This window comes from Simochromis diagramma, unplaced genomic scaffold (genome assembly GCF_900408965.1).
Source record: "Simochromis diagramma unplaced genomic scaffold, fSimDia1.1 OVJJ01000604.1, whole genome shotgun sequence".
NCBI lineage: Eukaryota > Metazoa > Chordata > Actinopteri > Cichliformes > Cichlidae > Simochromis > Simochromis diagramma.
In genome coordinates this window covers 2,382,479-2,402,097 of record NW_024387416.1, presented here as the reverse complement: position 1 = coordinate 2,402,097, position 19,619 = coordinate 2,382,479, and the positions used below count along the sequence as shown (strand labels likewise).

Here is a 19,619-nt window from a genome sequence, read left to right as displayed (position 1 = left end):
ATCCCCAGAACATCAGCTCGCACTGCTGCTGGCACAGTCTCAGCACCGCTCATCGTATTGTCTCTTTTATTTTGTATCCTCAGGATGAAAACATCATGCGATCGATGCACCTCTTTGAAAACGTTCTTTAATTTTCGGCTGGCTGCGGAGGATTTGGAAGAGACCATCATCTTTAGCTTGGCCCAGTTACTGACTTGGACTCATACTGTGTACAGTGTGCTATGCAGACTTTTTGACCATAGATAAAGTTATTCTTCATTACAGAGGGCCTCAGTTGTAAGTAGGCGGTATAGGCGTGGACACTCTGGAGCTGGTTGCCGCTTTCTTTTAAACAAATTCGGGAAACTTCTAAGTGAAATAGTGAAAATGGATTAAAAGGAGATGCTTCAAAATGAAACCATTAACTTTAAGGTTGATTTCCGCCTTCTGTCTCTGGAGTGTCTTTGTGTTTGCCGAACTCTGCCTAAGACGTCTAACGAAAGGCTTCAGACAGATTCTGTTCTGTTTTATTTACTGCCAAATCAGATCACTGTGACTTTCTGCAGCATTAGAAACACCCGAACAAAACATCGGGTGTAACGTCACACTCCGTCTGCTTTTACATTCCAGACCGGCTCCCAATTCCAGAGTGTTCCCGCCCGATTTAGTTAACCATCGTGGTCTGTCTTTCTGCTCTTTGAAGGAACTGTTTAGAGGGGGAAAAAAGAAAAAAACAATACATTTTACCATTTTAAACTGTACATAATATAAAAAACATTATTAGATAAGAACTCTTTGAGAAATTTTTGTTCTTGTTTACTTGCCAACTAGAATGAGACAACACAAGGATTGTATTGATGTCAAACTTGGACCATAATATCGATGGTTTGTCTACAGAAGCACACAGGTAGCTCTATTTATGATGTTATACAACCATTTCTTTGTCACAGGAGAAATGCTGCTTTCAGTGGAATTCATTTAACCTCATGTATGTATATTTCCTGTAAAGTAAAATCATCCATCAGTATGTTTTTCTTTGGGTTTTATGAGTTTACACTAGGAGCAGTGCTTGGGATTATTTATAAGGTGTTCAGGTCATTGTACAGTATTACATGAAAAGTCACCCTCGGGTGATTTTCAGGTCTTTAGATTTGTTCATATGAGTCACTGTTTTTAATAAGAAAGGCCAGTGGGGTTTGGTTATTGGTACAAACTTTGTATTATACTCATTAGTTTGGGTTTTCTTGCTGTTTCTCTCCTCCTCCATCCTGTGGGATGCAGCTGCCCACACCAATTCAGCCTGATTGGTTTGATTGGCTCCCAAATGTTAGCAAAAACTACTGGATTATTGAGAGAAGTGTCTCAAGTGTGTCTGAGTGTTTCTGTCTGACATGCTCTCTCTTTTTTTCTTGCTCTTTTTCACAGAGACTTGGATATTAGACACAGGAAGTAGGCAGAAATACGACTTATACTTGAGAACTGTGGTTTATGGTTAATGTGTCGCAACATTTAATGGTTCATCATGTTTGTCCTTCGAAGTGTACAGTGTGTTTCTACGATGTATCACTGGGAGTCGGGAACATATGAACCTCCTCGGTGAGGCATGTTAATCATCCATAATTTAGTAAAGAAAATGACACTTTTTTTTTTCTCAGCCCTGCTTCTTGTTATTCATGTAAAAGGAGGTAGTTTGGTTTTAGCTTGTTACTGCTGTTAAACCGCTTGTTTGAGTGTGATTTGTATTTTATTTGCAGAGACCTGATGATGAAAAGTAACTTTTATCCACTACGGAATACAAAAGAGCAACACGGTTGATTTGGAAAGTTACAAACAGATCAAATAGTTTGCAGACAAAACTTTTAAAAATCTATTCCATCAAAAGCGTGTCATATTTTAGATCTAAAAGTACCAGGCCACCTACACATTACACCCACAGGAGCGGCTCAGCAATGGAAACCCAAGCCATGAAGCTCCCGGTGCACAGTTTCCGTGCTGATGCTCTGCAACTTCACAATCTGACGCTTCATGGCTGAGCTGCTGTGTTTCCTAAACACTTCCACTTTCCAATAATCCCACTTACAACTGATCCTGGAATATCTTGAAGGGAAGAAATTTCATGAACTGACCTGTTGCCGCGGTGGTGTCCTATTACAGCACCACCCTGAAATTCATGGAGCTCATTCGAACCATTCGTTCACAAATGTTTGTAAAGGCAGCCTGCGTGGCTCGGTTATTGATTTCATACATCAATGGGACTGAAAACACCTGAAATGAAGATTAGGAGGCGTGGCCCAAATACTTTTGACCATGTAGTGTATGTTGTGCTTACTGGTTCTCACTGAAGCCTCCTGGTGGTAACAATGTGGAATTACACAAGGCGATTGACTTGATTCTTTCTTGCCTGAATGGCATAAACTGGGATATATAATAATATTGTTGTTTAGAGTGTATAGAGAAAAAAAGTGGATGAAAAAAAATGAATGTTGTATTTTGAATCTTACCAAGTGTAGCTAAAATGGATATTGAAGTAGGAGGATGAGCATCAGTCGTGGTAAGTGCTACTATCTCTTTAGCAACAATGCTCTGGTTTAAAAAGCACAGCGGCAATGAGGCGTATGGATATGAAGTTTTCATTTTAATATGCGTCAGAGGGTGATGTAATAAATTGCACTTGTAAACAAAACATAAACGTTCACAAAGTTGAGCAACATTTAAAGACAATAGTTGACTTGGATTTAAAAAAAAAAAAAAAAAAGGACATTTAAGGTGAGAAATGAAATGCATCTGGCACAAATTTCCACAAAAACGATCTTTCCAGTCAGATTCCAGCCACTGCTTTCTACATACTTAAATTACCTGAGATAAGTTTGCTTATAAACCAAACAATTATATTGTATTACACAGAGACATGTAGATTTTATGATGTTACATATATCAACGTAAAAGCAGGCAGATAGATAACATTAATTATACTGATGCAAGTACAGTACCTCTTAACAGAAGGTGACCTTACACTGAATGAAGTGATGATGTTACATGTTATCACTGAACACAAGATTTAATGATTGTGGATGGTTATGCAGTAAGCAGATAGTCCCTTACACTAATGATCAGCCGACACAAACAGTAGCTCGACTGTTTTTACCTGCCATAAAAGTCGGCGTATAAATTAAAACGTGCTGCAGTTGAAGCACAACAGCAGCGCAGGCCCAAACCAACAACAACAAAAAGTCATATATAAATTCCTATGTTGGATTGTTGAGGTAATCCCTCACTAAATATTTTCCGTTTTGGGCACCGACTCTGAGTCGCGCGTAATTGGAAAAGAAAAAGTGTCACTTTTCATCAGACGTGTTCTCTATGTAGAGAGGGTTTAGCTGTGTTCGTCTCATTGTGTGCTCAGAGCACCCAAACAAAACGCTATGTTTACCACTGCATGCAGTGAAGCCATAAATGGTCAAAGAATGAGATTTTTGGTGGGGGCATGTGTGAATCGAATGCTTTGAATCACTCGGGGTGCGATAACAGGACCGCGCTTCGGACCTGGCAGCCTGTGGCTTTTGTTTCAGCGTTGTTTCTGTTAAATTATGAAATGACTGATACATGCTTTAAACATTTATTGAAATGCATTTTCTGGTCAGACACCAAAAGCGTGATAAAATGTACAAACCTCTGCAAGACCTTTAAATATTGCAAATATTCTCTGAACATCTGTTGCTTAAAAAGAGTTTTAAAAAGTGAAATATACTCAGTCTTCCTGGGAGAGTAGACTAGTGAACGTCTACAGTATGGCCCACAAATAACCCCTTGTCTAATCCAGATCCTATAAATCTACAAAGTAAAATGGGGAAAAACACTTTACCCGATTGAATACACAGTGAGTTGTACTGCTTATGCCGATGGGCCTCGTGCCAGAGTGCATTTCAGCCTCGGGCATCGATGTCAGTCCATCACACAGAGTACCCAAGCGGGAAATCCTCAATGTGTTGTCCATTTCATTCCCTTATTTACTTTAAAGTTCCTCATGTGTCAAGTGGTTATTTGAAGATCATACTGTGGGCCACTAAACAATGATAAAGGCAACTTTGGACTCTGGAAGTTGAATTGACGACGGGCTCTCCCTGGTTCCTTGTTTCTTCTTGTCATTCTGTGGCTCATCTTAAAGATTCAAACAGAATCTAATGAGACTGACCCTTAGAGGTTTGCACACGGTCCAGTTGGGGAACCTGAGCCCGAACGTGAGCGGGTTAGGTTAGCAGCTGCCTGATCTCTCGGTGAACGTAGCAAAGGAAGTCCATGTAGGAAGCCCCGCCGTGCAAGCCTTTGTCCTCCACCAGGAACTGACGGAACAGCATCTCCGGTTTGTCTTTCTGCCTCACAATTTGCAGCTGAGCAGGGCAGAAAAGAGAAGTGTGACTGATTTCCAGTACAGCTGGAACACAGGAGCTGTCACACTACAAAATCTATTCACATTGTTTCTGTTGTCACAGCTGGCACGTTCCTGTTTTTGTGGAACATGTTTCTCATCTATTTTATCGAATTTACTTCAGCTTCACTTTAAGGCTGGTGTGTGTGTATATGTGTGTGGTCCTCTGTGGATCCAGGATTCAAACTTTCTATATATTAACTGCTCAATAGCACTGGGTGTGCAGTGCATGGGGCCATTTGTACAGTGCTTTCTGTAGATGTACTTTGATTAGACTATTTATATAGAAACAGGGCAAAACATGAATAAATGAATGATGTTTTTGCAACTTTTGGGGGAGTGTATTTACTGTAAAGCTCCACTAGAGGGAAGCAGAGATCAACAAAAGCCTCAATATCGTCTCTGCCTCACCTCAAGTAAACCATGTTCTCTCTGGTTTAAATAGGTTTAAATAAGTTCAAATATAAAGGATGTGAACTGTGTTTAAACAATGCTTTTGGATTGTGTTTCGCTTACCTTCATAGAGTTTGACCTCTTTTCAAGAAGGCCACTGATGATGGAGCGGACCTTCCTCGACAAAGGGTTGTCAAGCTCCGGCAGCGCACACTAAAACAAACAAACAAACAAAAAGATTTAGTGTAATTAGGAGCAGTTTGATCACTAAAAATAAAGACCAGTCCTAAATACTGCTTGCCTCCTTCCTGTGCCGCGGTACCACATACTGAAGTCTTTGAGTTCTGCCTTGAAAATAAACGTGGATCTTTGATCTCTGTGTGCGGGGCGTACTTGTTTAAAACTTTGAGGTTTACAAAAGCTTTGACTCAGTTTAGCTCATTTTACACAGCAGTGGAGTTCAAGCGAGTCATACTTGATAAAATGTGGGCACAGTCGAACATGACTGAATTATGATGTGCTGAGATGATATCTCGAAACTGGACTTTTACCATCCAGACATTCTCTGACCATACCGTAATGCCGCCAGGCACCGGGGAGCTAAAATGTCAACTCTAATATCTCAAAAACAATTTCATGTGGATTCTGAACACACTGAGGCCAAAGTGATGAAATGAATGCTGACCATGTGTCCTTGCAGGTGGGCGAGGGAGGGCAGGTTGAACAGGCTCTGGATGAGGTCTGGTGAGCTTGCTTGGCCCAGCCACAGGAACATGGACTGGCCGTTCTCCAGCAGGAAGATGCCAGAGTCTGTGAGACGCTCCTCAGAGCAGCGCACAGGAGTGGCCGGCTTCTCGCTGTTGACGTCTATGTTGTGCTGAAAAACAGTACAAAGGGTTTAGCAACTGAAACTAATAGTGTGCGTCTAAGTGAGATGACCAAGCGCAAAGTGTTTTTATTCCCTACCAGAGGGATGAGGCGTGGGTAGAGCAGCAGCTGGGTGTCCTCCACTCCCATGGCCATGACCGACAGCCTCTGGTGGGCTCTGTCGTCCGTGGAGAGCTCAGTGCTGCCCACCAGGGGGGCAGTTTTCATCAGGCTGTTCATATAGACCGGGAACACTTTCATGGCATCAGGAAGGATCAGCTACAGGTGGATTTAAAAAAATATATATGGTTAGTTGTTTTTTTTTATCCTAAAGTCAAAATACACATTGAAACTTCTTTCTAGGTGTGATTCTCCGACCTGGCTAGCAGCGGAGGGGCTGGCACAGTTCTTCCTGTAGCAGGCCAGCATGTGAGCCGTCTGGTTCACCAGGATCTCCCTCACATTCTTTAGAGGCTGGTTCAATATGGCACGGTAAGCTGAGGGGGCAGGACAAAAGATTAGTTAAAAAAAAACAAAGCAAGAGCAGGAGAGACGAAAAACATGGGGGGCGGCTCAGAGGCATCTGATGGCAAGTATGGGGGGGAAAAAAAAAAGGTGGAAGAAAAGGTAAAAAACCAAAAGGTAACAGAGGTCAGTAACACAGCTGGACTCATGGTCCGCTATGTGCAGATTACAGAAGGACGGCATCATGTGAAACATATGAGTAAAAGTAGATTATTTAGTGATACGTGGGATATAATCAACAAATGTCAGATGACATTTGAGTGTGTTAGCAGGCCGTGCCTCTGCACTACATCATAAAATATGTTTCCCACAAGCAGAGTTTGAACTAATGCAGTCCACCTGAACTCCAGAGGAATCTAACCTGATTTGGCAAAGAAGTTGATGAGCGAATCCGTCTCGCAGCTCTTGTACAGCTCTGACAACTGCGAGCTGCAGTTCAGACTCAGGTTGTGGATGCGGAGACGCCGCTGCCCGCCGATGGTGGTGTACAGCAAGGCACACTGGGGAAAAAGCGTGAAACATAAGCTTTAAACATACTTGGGTTTTTAATCTTCAGAGAAAAGATTTCAAATATGACCAGTCTGGAGTAAAGCTTGGTTTAACACACACCTGCATGAGCGCTCCGGTCTCCTCGCTCAGTGTGTCGTCGTGCTTGAACTCTACTGTCACGCCGTTGTCGCAGTCCACCGCTGCCATCTCTACATCTGTGGTGTTGTTCATATAAATGCCGCCAAAGAAGTCAGTGGCTCTGAAGCCTAAAGGAGACAAAGACCAGTGTGAAAAACTAGGAGGTAACTCGCCGTGACAGATCAGAACACACCAAAAGAGCGACCGTGTCTTTCATCTTACCCGTGCTAGTACGGACACGCATGATGGCATCAAACCCGATGCTCTTCTGTACATCTTTTCTCAGGTCCCTCAGAAAATGCTCCCCATCTGTCTCTATCTGTCAACAAAAAGCAAAAACAAACAAACAAAGTTTTAGCCAGCAGATGGCAGTGTTGTTACTGTTGGAGCCTTTTTCTGTAGGAAGCAGATCCAGGCATAAAAATCAACACTGTACTTTTTCAATATGTGCACACTTCCCATGCTTACTGCACCGTTCCTTTGGGACTATTTTATATCAGACTGGCTTCTGTGCCAAACTCATTATGTAGGTACAATTCACTTTTATTAGGCAGCAAACTTTGCCTCTGTGTGAAATTAGGACTTCTTAATACAATTACAAGAATAAAACAACTGCTCGTTATGAGTCTGCATGCAGCATTTGTGTGTGTGTGCGCTTAGAGCCAAATACAATGTAAACAGGCACCACACGTCTGCTGGTACCTGGAAGTTGCTGTACTTATAGACGGAGCCTCCGGTGTGTGACGGCACATCAGCCATGGTTGCCATGTCCGTATACTGGCTGGGGAAGAGGAAGAGATCCACACAGCAGCCACTTGCCACACAGTCTTTAGACAGCTGCTCATAAACACCTTTCTGAGGCTGGAACAGGGTCTGTGGAAAAGTACAAGACAGTTTACCAAGATTAGGTCACCAGTTTCAAACACTTATTGTTAATTAGACTGAGATCAGACCAGCATTGGTTTTCCTTATGCCCAGCGCTGTGTGTTCAGAATTCAGATTAGGGGCACAACTGACATAAAAAGGTACTCACCTTCTCCTTGTCTGTGTTCACCAGCTTTTTATCATCCCTGTTCTTCAGTTTGCCTGGAGCCTCGGCAGTGGGCATGGACGATTGGAAGATGAAGAGCTTTCCGCTACATTCTGCTGCCTGGAGGGCGGCAAGAGATGGAAGGGGAAAGAAGATCTCGCTTAGCCACGAGGTCAAGAGGTGAAAAAATATCAACTCCTGCAAATATTCTAATGCTAGACTTCATGTACGCCACATAAATGGGCACGAACAAATAAATACGTCTCTGACTCCTCGCTGTTGTGTAATATCGCAACTGCTTCCAATTAAAAGCTGCGTGGGAACTTTCCCTTTGTCACTGGCCAAAACACTGACTTCATATCACTGGGAAAGCTTGCTGGACTTTAAGTAAACACAAACATATCAGGGGGAGTAAAATCTACATGTTGCTTCACTCAGTTGATAGGTTGAATGAGTTCAAGCTTGAGAGCCAGTGTTGGTGAGAGCATAGCAGCACTGCGTTTTAGATTTAAATTACCCCAAACCTTTAGGAAGCCCACACCCTCCCTGAAACAAACCTACAGTAAGTGTTTGTTTCAGGGAGCTACACTCAGTTCCACTTCAGCGTTGACAGGTGTCACGCTGAGGCTAACCTTAAATGCCTCCACGCCGGCCTGGATGACAGGGGCAAAGACCGTTTCGCTCTCAGCGGTGTCCGCAAACATGTCAGGGATCTGGTCCAGGAGGCTGCAGAGACAAGCAAGAGGATTATGGTTTGACACGGACGTGTCACACTGCCTCGTTAATGCTTTCACAACAGCTACTCTTGAAATGTTTGACAGTACTTTGCGTCTGATGCTCTCTGCTAGAGGGCCCTCTAAGATAAACAGTGACTCCGCACATCAGTGACGAAGTGCTTCTTACTTGTAGATGACGGCTCTCGAGTCCTGGTAGTTGACAAGGAAGCCATCGAGCAGCGGGACGAACATCTCGGCCGTGTCTGACACCACCATCATCTGCGGCTGAGCCAAGGCGCTCTTCACGTTGTAGAAATGAAGGACCTTGTTGTAGGTGACAAAGCCGACCTTTATTGCTGAGGTCTCCATGCCTTCCTCTCTGTGGAGAGATGGAGCAATCGGTGAATTCCAGGATGGATTAAATCCAAAGGATGTGTATTTACTGGGGAGTGCTGCCTGCCGTGGTCATTTTTTGCTTCTACACTGTGCCTCCAGGCGCACAAAGATGATTTTGGGTTAAGGTGACAGCACATGTAAAGAATTAAAGACACAATACCTGCTGACATTTATCAGAAACCCCTGGATTCAGAAGTCTAATAGGCAGCTGCACTGACCTGGACCATGAATAAAAACCTGTCACCATACGAGTGATTTCAAAACATTCTTTCCTGACAATCCCAACTGCACTTTGTAGACGTACGTTCTTAAATCAAGGGCTCGCACCATAGGAATATGTAATGTGACTGGAAACAGCTCCTCGGGGCTCCTCTACAGCTACAGCTGCTTTTCTAAATAACAGATTCAGCAGATTTTATTTATTGTGCTCTTCCTCATACCAGTGATGATAAAAATATCGTTAAAAGCCTTCATCTACACATCTGGATCTATTTAAAGTTCCCTCCACATTCTTAAGTGAATTATTCATGCATTTTTTCCAAATACTGCAGAATTACATGAACCACATGAAAACCACTGAGTATCCAGTGGGTTTAATTTAGTGCCTGTGAAAGCAAAAGCAGAGGTTCAAACGCAGCTAAAGAAGCCCTTATCTTGCATATGCTTCTGCTAGGTGTTTAAAGAGTGATGTCATGGCAGGAGACATTTAAGGAAATGTTGTTGCTGGCACTGATGGACTAGTGAGAAGGCAGGACAGTTTCCAAGTTATTTTGGGAGTAACCAGGTGAAGTACACCATCCTCTCCTCTAACATAAATCAAGTCATTCTTAACAGAAAACCATAACAAAGCTTTTTGTTTAGGATACTTTTCAAAGATGAGAGCGTGCACTGTCATATTTTCCCTTTTCGGCACCACTTTTGGCGCTCCCTCGTACCCGTCATCTGCAAAGTTTCATGTTCAGCTGATGTTCAGCAGGATGGCTGATCTGCAAGGCTTCAGGGGAAGCCCTGCAGCGTAGTGAGCAAGTGTGCTTTTTACTGTGTGTACCTGGGCAGCTTCTCCAGCAGAGTCTTCAGCTCATCACATATCAGCTTTACCAGGCCACTCTTAATGTTGTTATAGGACACATCAATCATGAAGATGTAGGCAGGAGGATTGGGAGGCTTGTTGTTCTGTGGGAGAAACAGCAGCAGGCGCAATAAATGAGTTGCTCCTTTTCGGGCAATGATAGCTTGGCTGACCTCCAACGTAACATGTCGAATTTACAAATAGGAAAGCAGCTCTCCTTGGCCTTTTAAACACACAAGTCACGAGATAACACACCGCTATCAGAGACCTATATCAGTGAGCTCATAACAGGATCAATCATTGTCTTCCACTTTAGGTTTCTGTTATTCATCAAAGATATTTCCTTCTATGCTTCTTTATAACTCTGAACACCGTATCAGGGATAAATTGCTAAAAACAAGGGAACAGCAGTGAAGTGTGTGAGGGGGCTTGTCAGTGAGATATTATGTTTCCACAGTTACACCCATTACAAGACACTCACCTTACAGGCTTTTGTTTATTATCTGGCCTTGCCTAGATTGTTTATAAGGCATATTAAACAGAGCAAAAGTAGGCCAGTGGAGTGACTCAGCTTTGCCTACTTACTTTAACCCTCTAATGTTCTCAACAGGCTCAGTGGGGACACTGATTGGCATCATTGACAGTTTTTTTGTACTTTGAAGAGACTGAGCTGAACCCTGTTCTGTCCTGTTCGGACGATGCTGAAAACACAGGATGTTTGGCCAAAAATGTCCTTTGAAAAATCCAAAAAGCCGTTCTTCCGATACAAATCTCTTTTACTGCGTTCAACGAACTAAACAAAGAATCAGCTATTTGAAGTGATACATCATTCAGTTGCATCAGTGCATAAACTCATCCTTTCACAAGCAAACAACGCCTGAATCTAAGTGCTTGTTTCTATCAATCTGACCAGCTTTATTTACCCTGCATATTGTGTACTTGATATCAGTCTTTGTGTACCTTACAATAATCCAGAGTGGCTACAAACTCATACGATCCCAGGGACAGTTCGGGCCTCTCATAGAAGTCCACCCTTCGGCCCATGTGGTCCAGATGTTGGAAGTAGAAGACTGGCACTAGGAGCAGAGAGAGAAATATAACTGTGTGTTGAGCTGATCACTGTGTGCTTTTTCTTCTTTAAATTAAATTTAATAACTTTCGTCTTGCTCCCTCGGGACAGACTTTCAAATAATGAGGTTAGCATTTGTATAAGTAACCCCTGTGAGCCAAAAGCTCAGGCTTTAGCCTGCTCTAAACAGTCGTTTGGGTTTTTTTTGTCTGTTTACTCCACATGACGTCAATAAGATACGGTCATCTTAAGCACTCAGCTCTGGCTATAAACACCCATCTGCCTTTCAAATGTATGAAGTGCAGTCATTCACAAGGAATATATGTCTTAAAGAGAGGGGCAATAGAGCTCAACAACTTGTTTCAGACAGTGGATGCACTGGGATGCTGCCACAGGATCGAGTATAACAACAATAATATTGTAATATTCTGAACAGTGAATCACACACAGAGTCCAAGGATTAAAATATAGTTAGTTTTTCCTGTATTGTGCTGTACCTTCATTGACACAGTTGCAGAAACCACACTGGTAGCGGCGCCCTCCATCAATAAATTGCATGTAAGGGCACATATACGCCTTGCATCGATTACAGCGGACTGGGCCTGTATCACCATGATTCACAACATACAGTGGAGTCTGCACAGAGAATAAAGATAAATAGATCAGCTCTATGGCACCCAAATAAAAACACACTTTGCTTTCAAAATGAGAAGAGTTTATCATAAAATAGAATAGAAACGGTGAGGATTGCGCACACCACGCACAGATGACAGAGTGTCTTCTCACTGTTTATTTAATACTCTCTGACACAACATAAACTGAATATGTTTGCATCAGATGAACTCCAGTGCCTTAAAACACATGTAGACAGGGCAGCAAGCAGGTTTATTATTACACCAGCAAATTTAAGGAGGAGAGTAAAAGTGTTTATAATATCTTGGAGCTAAGCAAAAGCAGTTGTATGATAACAGCAATGAAACAACATTAAGACCCAGCAGCGTGCTCTTTTGGTTCTCTACAACCTCAGAGCAGTGATTAACTATGGCTACTCTAAATTCCCTTTTGCACTGGATGGGACTGAGTCTAATTTTCCATTCTTTTTGTATAAGACTTTTTTTGTCTTCTCTGGTCCCTGCAGATCTGACATTAGCCAATTAGCCAAAAGCCAGATGAGACAGTGCTAACATTGCCTAAAAAGGCCAACTGGTGTCTGGGACAAGGCGAGTGTAGAGGGGGAAATATCTAAGACAGGGTTCTTGGACCACACGTGATCCAAAAGGAGGTCATTCGTGGGACAAATGATCTTTTGTAGTTCATGGAAACATCTATTAAAGGAGAAATAACAGTGTAGAATATGTAACCATCACAAGTGACTTTTGACATTTTAACGATCCTGTCTCTCTTACAGGAGGATGCCAAAAAGACTTTAACATAGACTTTATAAAGTGTCAAACTCTTTGGGAGAATATGGCATAAACAACTGGTTCTCCTTCTACAGCATTAAAAACAGTCAGTGTCAAGTGTTCTTTATGAGTAAGATTTATGAATCATTATATATGACAGTGTTCAAGATTTCAAAAACACAGCTCAGTCCAAGGATAAGTGTGGGATGGATGAGCAACAGATATGAATAAATTCTCAGAGACAGTGGTGTATATTAGCACCCATCAGTCATTGCAAATGTTACATTTACAGTACAAGATGAGTTTGTTTTCCTCTCTCTTTCTACTGTATTTTAACAACAGACTGTATATTAAAAAAAAGATTGTAGTGATGATGCATTAGTGCCTAAAAACCTGAAACTCTACCTGAAAGCCACCAGATGGAAATCGCTACGGTGCAAAAAACCATCTATTCTTATAGAAGTCTACTGGAAAACAGCTTGCTCTCTTGGTCTCTGTAAACACTTTGCTAATGGGTTCATCATTTTGGGTCATACTGAATTAAAAAGTGAATTTAAAAAAATAATTATTTTATAAATCTTGGTGATACTATATTTGAAAAAAGGATATCTGTGGTATGCTCATTTGCTAACAATCAATCACTAATTGTTAGCATAGTTATTTCACTCCTCATCACGTCCAGTGTTTTGAAAATAATATTGCAACAATGAAAATGCAAACCCTGAGAAATGGACGGATGACCTTACAGTCGCTGTCCACCTTTTATCGTAGAATCTTAATTTTGTGTTGCGACCGGATGAAGTTTTATGTGAAGCGGTAACTTACCTCATTCTTTGGCAAACTGGCAAAGGGTTTGATGATGGCAGCAAGGGGCACTTGGCACTGCTTGGCCAAATCAGCAGTGCAGGGAAGCGAGTAGGTGGTGCAGCGGATGAATCTGGGGCTGGCATTACCTGGATTTAGCAAAACGAAGCATAAATAATCTGTTGTTTATTCCAATTCATATTGTTATATTAAGAAAACAGATGAATTTCTTTACTCTATTAAAGTTTTATTGTTTTCATTTTTCTTCTCTGCTACCCAGTCTTTATTTATTTATTTATTTCAATATAAGAACAGTTCTTTGTTTTTACTGTTAAATCTTTCCCAAATAAACTCGCTATAAGGGGATAAATGAATACTCTACTGTAACTAAATGCTCAACGAAAAGTTTGGATATGCATTTTTTACCTTGATCTGTCACTGTGAAGTCAGTGGTGACAAGAGGTGGAACCTGTCCTCTGATGTTTGTGGTGAAAACCTGTCCTCCTTGTTTCACTTGGTCATCCTCGATCACATGGGTCTAAAGTAGAAATGTTATGCATTAAAGCGCAATCTGATATTTATTAACATCATTTAGTTAAAAGCACATTTTTTTTAGAATGGATACTTCATTAAAGGTAATCATATTATGCTAGTTTTCAACTCCATGTTTTTGCTGCAGTAATTCTACCTGATTTACAGTTAAATATAATTGTTATTTATCTTGTACTGAGACTTGCCCGCAGTTGATCCATTGTCTGAAATGAGCTGTTTTAGCTCCTTTTCCTTTAGGTTACCATCCCTACAATGTCCAGTTTATTGTATTAAAAAATATTTTGTAATAGGTTGAGTATGCAACACCCTCAACCTCGGGGCAACCACTTTTGGCTGTAAGGTAATTGTACAGACTGACTGCAGTCACTCTCAGACAAGGTTTGCAAAATATTTCCATGTAATTCATAAATGCAGACAGAGTCTGACTCAGTCCATGGCGACGAGTACAACATATCTCTTTGCGCGACATCTCTCGTTGCAGTGGTGGACTCGACTCAGCTGCTTGCAAACTGGTTGTATTCCAGTTATATTCCTATATAAAAACAGTTATGCCATTTTGCAGTTAAAACGCTGTCTCGTAGCAACTACGTCACTATTTGTGAGGGAATTTCTGTTTCAAAGCTATGAGGTCATGACTGGAGTTTGCATTCAAGTACTTAATGTGAATTTCCACATTCATTTATTGCCGTTGATCGTGGTATTATTACAAACTGATGTATGTGATAAGTTGGTATGTAATTGCAAACTTAACCCAACTTAATGGCAAATGGACAGCTGATTGATAGCAGACTGACACTATCTTAGAGTTGTTTTATCAACGTCTTGACACACCAAAGTCAATTTTAAGACAAAAACCGACTGCAAGCGGTCAAAGACCTGACCCCTGGCTTCAAAGCAACCATTTCTAAGGCAACAAGTTCACTGTACAGGATCACAACAGTTTTGGTTTCGCTTTGGTGTCCTATCAGTGTTTTTGCCTAGTGTGACTGTAGCATAAGCCAACTTTGTTCTGATTGGCTGCCCCTTATTCTAACAGCAGGTAGGTGTGGCTAATGTGCTCACAGCCTGAGATGACCATATTAGTCATGCTACCCCTTTGACATCACACTGAACAAAGCGCTTAAGAAAAATACACAGAAACTGGGTATTTAGACTAGCTTGAATCCTGAGCTTTTGGGCCTCAGGCTTCAGACTTCAACATAAAAGCATAATATGTCCATCATTCATAAAGACAGGAGACCTGCCATGACAAAATAAAAACATACTGTTCATGCCCAGATCTGAAGACAAATTAATATCCCCGAACACTTTTTATGTAATCTTAGACTTTTTGCTTAATCCTTTTGTTTGCATTAGCCACCATTTTAATTAAAATCACTACAAATATTTAGTAACAAAGTAGCCGATGTCAGTAATTTTGCCACACAACTCTTGAAGAATGAATAAGCTGCTAGTTCACGACAAAAAATGAGGACAGACAAATGTGCTGTGCTGATAAGTGAAGGCATGCTTTTCCAGAAAGATTAATCGTTCACTCACAATGCTAGGGATAGAGTCGGGGATCCAGTTTCTTCTGAGGTGGGCCAGCCATTGCAGATGGTGCTCCAGGAAAGGCTCCTGGCATGTTTTGCTGAAGTCCAGTCATGTATCCTCCAAACTGACCTGTACATTGAAACAACATCTGTAGGTATTTATTTGCTCCACTGAAAAGAATGCAAGAGCAGTCAGCTGTGTTATAACTACTTGATGAATTAGCAGTGATCGTTAACGCGGTTTTCCTGGGTCTTTTCACGTGTGCTATGAATAAATCTTCTTTTTTTCGGTACCTGTACTAGTTTTATTTTGTTATATTTATCCGCGGCACCTTAAAGGCCGGTCCGTGAAAATATTGTCGGGCATAAACCGGTCCGTGGCGCTGCTTTACAGTATATTATTTCTTGTTTTTTATTTTATATTCTTTACTTTTGTGTGAATCTGCATGCTCCATCTGCCTGTCACTTTGCTGCTAGAACATGTGAATTTCCCCAATGAGGGACAATAAATGATATTTCTATTTCCACGGAGGGTACACTGCTGACACTGTTCTTGAATTTCCTGATCAGAATCAAAGCCAGATTGTGTTGTATGCTGTATAGATTGTAAGGTCCCTAGATGCAGATGTTGAGATACCTGTCTAAATGAAAACCTGTGATGTCCACTGCTTTTGGCTCAGAGTTACCTGCTTGCTGGGGGTATCCTGGCTGACCACCAGATCCCAAACCAGGTTGCTGGAAACCTCCAGGGCCTGGAGGAGGTGGCCCAGGGAACGGTCTACCCATGCCTGCCATTGATGTGCCTGCCATCGACTGGCTTGCCATTGGCATGCTTGCTGGGGGTGACTGTGGAGGAGACATCAGAGGGGACATGTGGGGGGACTGTAGGCCTGGAGGCATCTGTGGTGGAGCCATTGTTGAAGGAGGTGGTGTCTGGAAAGGCTGCTGAACAACAGAGCTTGCTGGAGGAGGAGGGCTCTGCAGTCCTTGGACTAAGAAATAAAAAGAGCACATCTTATGTAGTGAGTTTTCCAACCTAACAATTCCACTAAAAGACTATAATTAAAAGACCGTATGATCTGAGGCTATACAGAAAACTTACCATGGCTGCCTAAGTTCATAGAACTCATCTGATTGGTGAGCTGCTGTGTTGGAGGCGGGCCAGGTGATGCCATGCTGTTGTATAGTGAGTGTGGTGGTTGTCCATATGGTGCAGATACAGCTGGTGGAGCCGGGTAGCTGAAGATCATAACAACAGTTATTGCACTGAGCTATACGTGAGGTTCAATGCATTCTTATATTTGCACAGTTCCTTGTTTTTAAAGCTGCTTTAAATACATGGCAAAAGTTAGCAGCTGTTATTGCAACAACCTATTAACATAACTTAACAGTGAACATCTTTCATGGTGTGGGATGGTGAAAAATACATTTATTTTTTTATTTAATTTTTTTTTTTAAAGGCAGATGGCGTGAACTTTCAGCCCACGTAAATTCATCACTTTGTTGTTTGTACTTCAAGGAAAATCAGTCGATCTGAGTCGGTGCAGTCTGATAAGGAATGTTACCTTTGAGGATGAGAGCCATTCTGCTGGACGTTTGGATTGTACTGACTAGACCCTGCAGGCAGAGGCATGCTAGCAGCTGGGGCAACTGATGATTTCATCATACCTTCAGTGAGTAACAGACATTATAATATCAGGAGCTGATATAGCTTCAAAATGAACCATTACTCTTACTCTGAAAGACATGCACATCAAGATAAACAAAAAAAAAAAAAAGTTATATTTAATACAATTAAATGCATTTTACCTGCAGGTGGAGCACTGAATGCCTGAGGTGGGCCCCCATAATGCCCGTAGAGGGGCTGCGTAGGACCAGATCCGAATCCACCTTGATATGCCCCCATCCCTGGCTGGGCCTGGGAGTACGGGGGTGCAGCGACATAACCCTGTTGACTCATGATGCTGGGATGTCTCTCACAGTCTTCTCATGCCAAGATGAAAGAGTATGACCTAGGGCAGTGAAACTGGGATACTTAGATTATAAAAAGTAAACAAGGACTTCAGTTTTATATATAGCGATTTTAATTTGTTTGTTTGTTTTTGTCTGAAAAAAAAAGTTTAATATGAAAATAAAGCTGCTTTTGGCTGCCAAAGTGGAGAGCTTGGAAAGTTTCATTTTTACGCTGGATGCCTCTCCTGACAAAATACTAAATGGCCTGTATTTCTATAGCGCTTTACTAGTCCCTAAGGACCCCAAAGTGCTTTGCACATCCAGTCATCCACCCATTCACACACTGGTGGCAAGCTACATTGTAGCCACCCTGGGGCGCACTGACAGAGGCGAGGCTGCCAGACACTGGCGCCACCAGTAGGCAACAGGTGAAGTCTCTTGCCCAAGGACACAACGACTGAGACTGTCCAAGCCGGGGCTCGAACCGGCAACCTTCTGATTACAAGGCAAACTCCCAACTTGAGCCACGATCGCCCCTCAAAGGCAGTCGCATCTCCTCCTGGAATCAAACCAGGAAGCTTTTGCTTGTTAGGGGAACGTTTATGTAAAAACCTGCTAAAAATCCTGGATGTTTGTATCCAGAACACAAGCATATAATGAAGCTTGTGTCTGCCAGGTGGCAAGGTTGGACAAGTTAAATCAAAACTTTTTAGGTCTGGTTCTTCATTGCGACACATACATAATTACATGTGACTTGTAATCATACATTCATAAAATTAACAACCGTTTGCACAAACATTTGGTGGATCTTTACGCTCCTGATTCAAAACCAAATCATATCTTCAGTGTTTACAAACCACACCAATGACTACTGATATTTGACCTCATGCAATGATTAGCACACAGTAAGATGAACCTTTGACTGCTTTATCTCGCAATAAACAATGCCAATCTGTTGGTTTATCATCAGTAATTAACAACACCGGCAGCTCATTTCTGTTTTTGCTCCAGTGTTTACCAAAGTGTTTACATTGTTTTTCTGCCAACATTAATAAACGTTTAACCAAAATGCCTAGTTTTACTTGTTTTAAACTTGCTCTTTATAAAAAAAACGTGGCCTGTAAAGTCTTTAAAAGGAAGTGGGAACAGCTGGGCCAACGCGCAACAGCTGCCTATGACATCTCCATGATTACTTTTATAACTTTAAAGTGACAATTTTAAGCACGTTTCACCCAAATAAAACCTTTTAAAAATGCAATATGAGTGGTAATTGAGCGGTGCAATAGTTAATGCGTGTGACATTTTCGAGAGCTGCCACGTCGAATACCGTTATGATGGCTTTTATAAAAAAAGGGGGAAAAAAAGCATTGCTGCCTTCCTTTAACTCACATCCAGCTGGAAACGTTGGCCCGTTTGCTGCTACTACACAATTTTGTCAGTAACACGTAGCTTGTTGTTTGACAATAAATGTAGCTTAATGCCCTTTTTTTAAAGAAAAAAAAGGAGGAGCAGTAATGTGACAACACAGCACTCGGCTCAGTTATAATCACACAGACTGAAAACATCTTGCTAGCAACGCGGAAATTACTACAAAGTTTTCCTCTGAGACAGAAACGTAGCTATTTCTACAATAAATACATTCAAATGAAGAATTACCGGAGATAGAAATACTCACGTCTGTTGGCTGTAATCTACCTGTGTGTCGGGCAGAGTCCTCTTCACTATCTACACCTCTCAGTTGAAGCAGAGTGCCACGTCAAACTCCACCACGGCACCGGTCGCTCTGTTGGTTTGTGCGACGAAACCAGCGTTTCCAGCCACGTAGAGAACGGTGAGCTGCTTCCTGTTATGCGTTTCAAAATAAAACTCTTAACGACGAATAAACTTGCTTATCCAAAATGAACGATGCAAACGCGAGCCTGAGTGTAGAAATATCAATATCTTACGACTAACTAAAACAATAACAACCTTTTGTACCCTTATTTTTTTGTTTCAAAACGCTACTTCACGTTGTATGTTGAAGGAATTACATGCACTTCTGTTTCGGGCAGAATGGAGTGGCTAACTTGACGAGGCCCAGACGCAGTTTGCCGTGTGCGCATGCGTGGAAGAGAGGGAACCCATACACGTCAGCACCACTGGCTCCACAGGGGTTGAGTGGTGGTCCTCGAGAGTACAGGCGTTGTTTCGTCACCTTAGTAACGCACATGAGCTTTCTCTCCGACAAAAAAAATGTCCTAGTCACACTTCATTTTTATATGTAATAAAACACATGAAA

General features: G+C 41.8%; 2 protein-coding genes across 10 annotated transcripts in view; one reads left to right on the top strand and one right to left on the bottom strand.

Moving 5' to 3' along the window:
- The window catches only part of kcnip4a (potassium voltage-gated channel interacting protein 4a), a 147,895-nt gene extending 145,179 nt beyond the window's left edge, over positions 1-2,716 (top strand). For all 9 annotated transcript variants that reach the window (XM_040012228.1, XM_040012234.1, XM_040012230.1 and 6 more), the window contains one exon: positions 84-2,716. In XM_040012228.1, the coding sequence (XP_039868162.1) occupies positions 84-131 (48 nt within the window). In that variant the 3' untranslated portion in view covers positions 132-2,716. The remainder of the gene's footprint in view (positions 1-83) is intronic.
- A 12-nt stretch (positions 2,717-2,728) lies between these two features.
- Positions 2,729-19,169, bottom strand: sec24d (SEC24 homolog D, COPII coat complex component). Its single transcript, XM_040012223.1, is given in 24 exon segments — positions 2,729-4,367; positions 4,922-5,011; positions 5,484-5,675; positions 5,765-5,944; positions 6,044-6,162; positions 6,552-6,690; positions 6,800-6,945; positions 7,040-7,136; positions 7,520-7,690; positions 7,851-7,967; positions 8,480-8,573; positions 8,751-8,942; positions 10,008-10,132; positions 10,989-11,104; positions 11,595-11,733; positions 13,326-13,453; positions 13,731-13,842; positions 15,396-15,416; positions 15,418-15,518; positions 16,075-16,380; positions 16,491-16,627; positions 16,954-17,056; positions 17,198-17,400; positions 19,017-19,169. Coding segments are annotated over 23 exon segments (3,117 nt in total). The 5' UTR covers positions 17,349-17,400; positions 19,017-19,169; the 3' UTR covers positions 2,729-4,226.
- Positions 19,170-19,619: the final 450 nt, after the last annotated feature.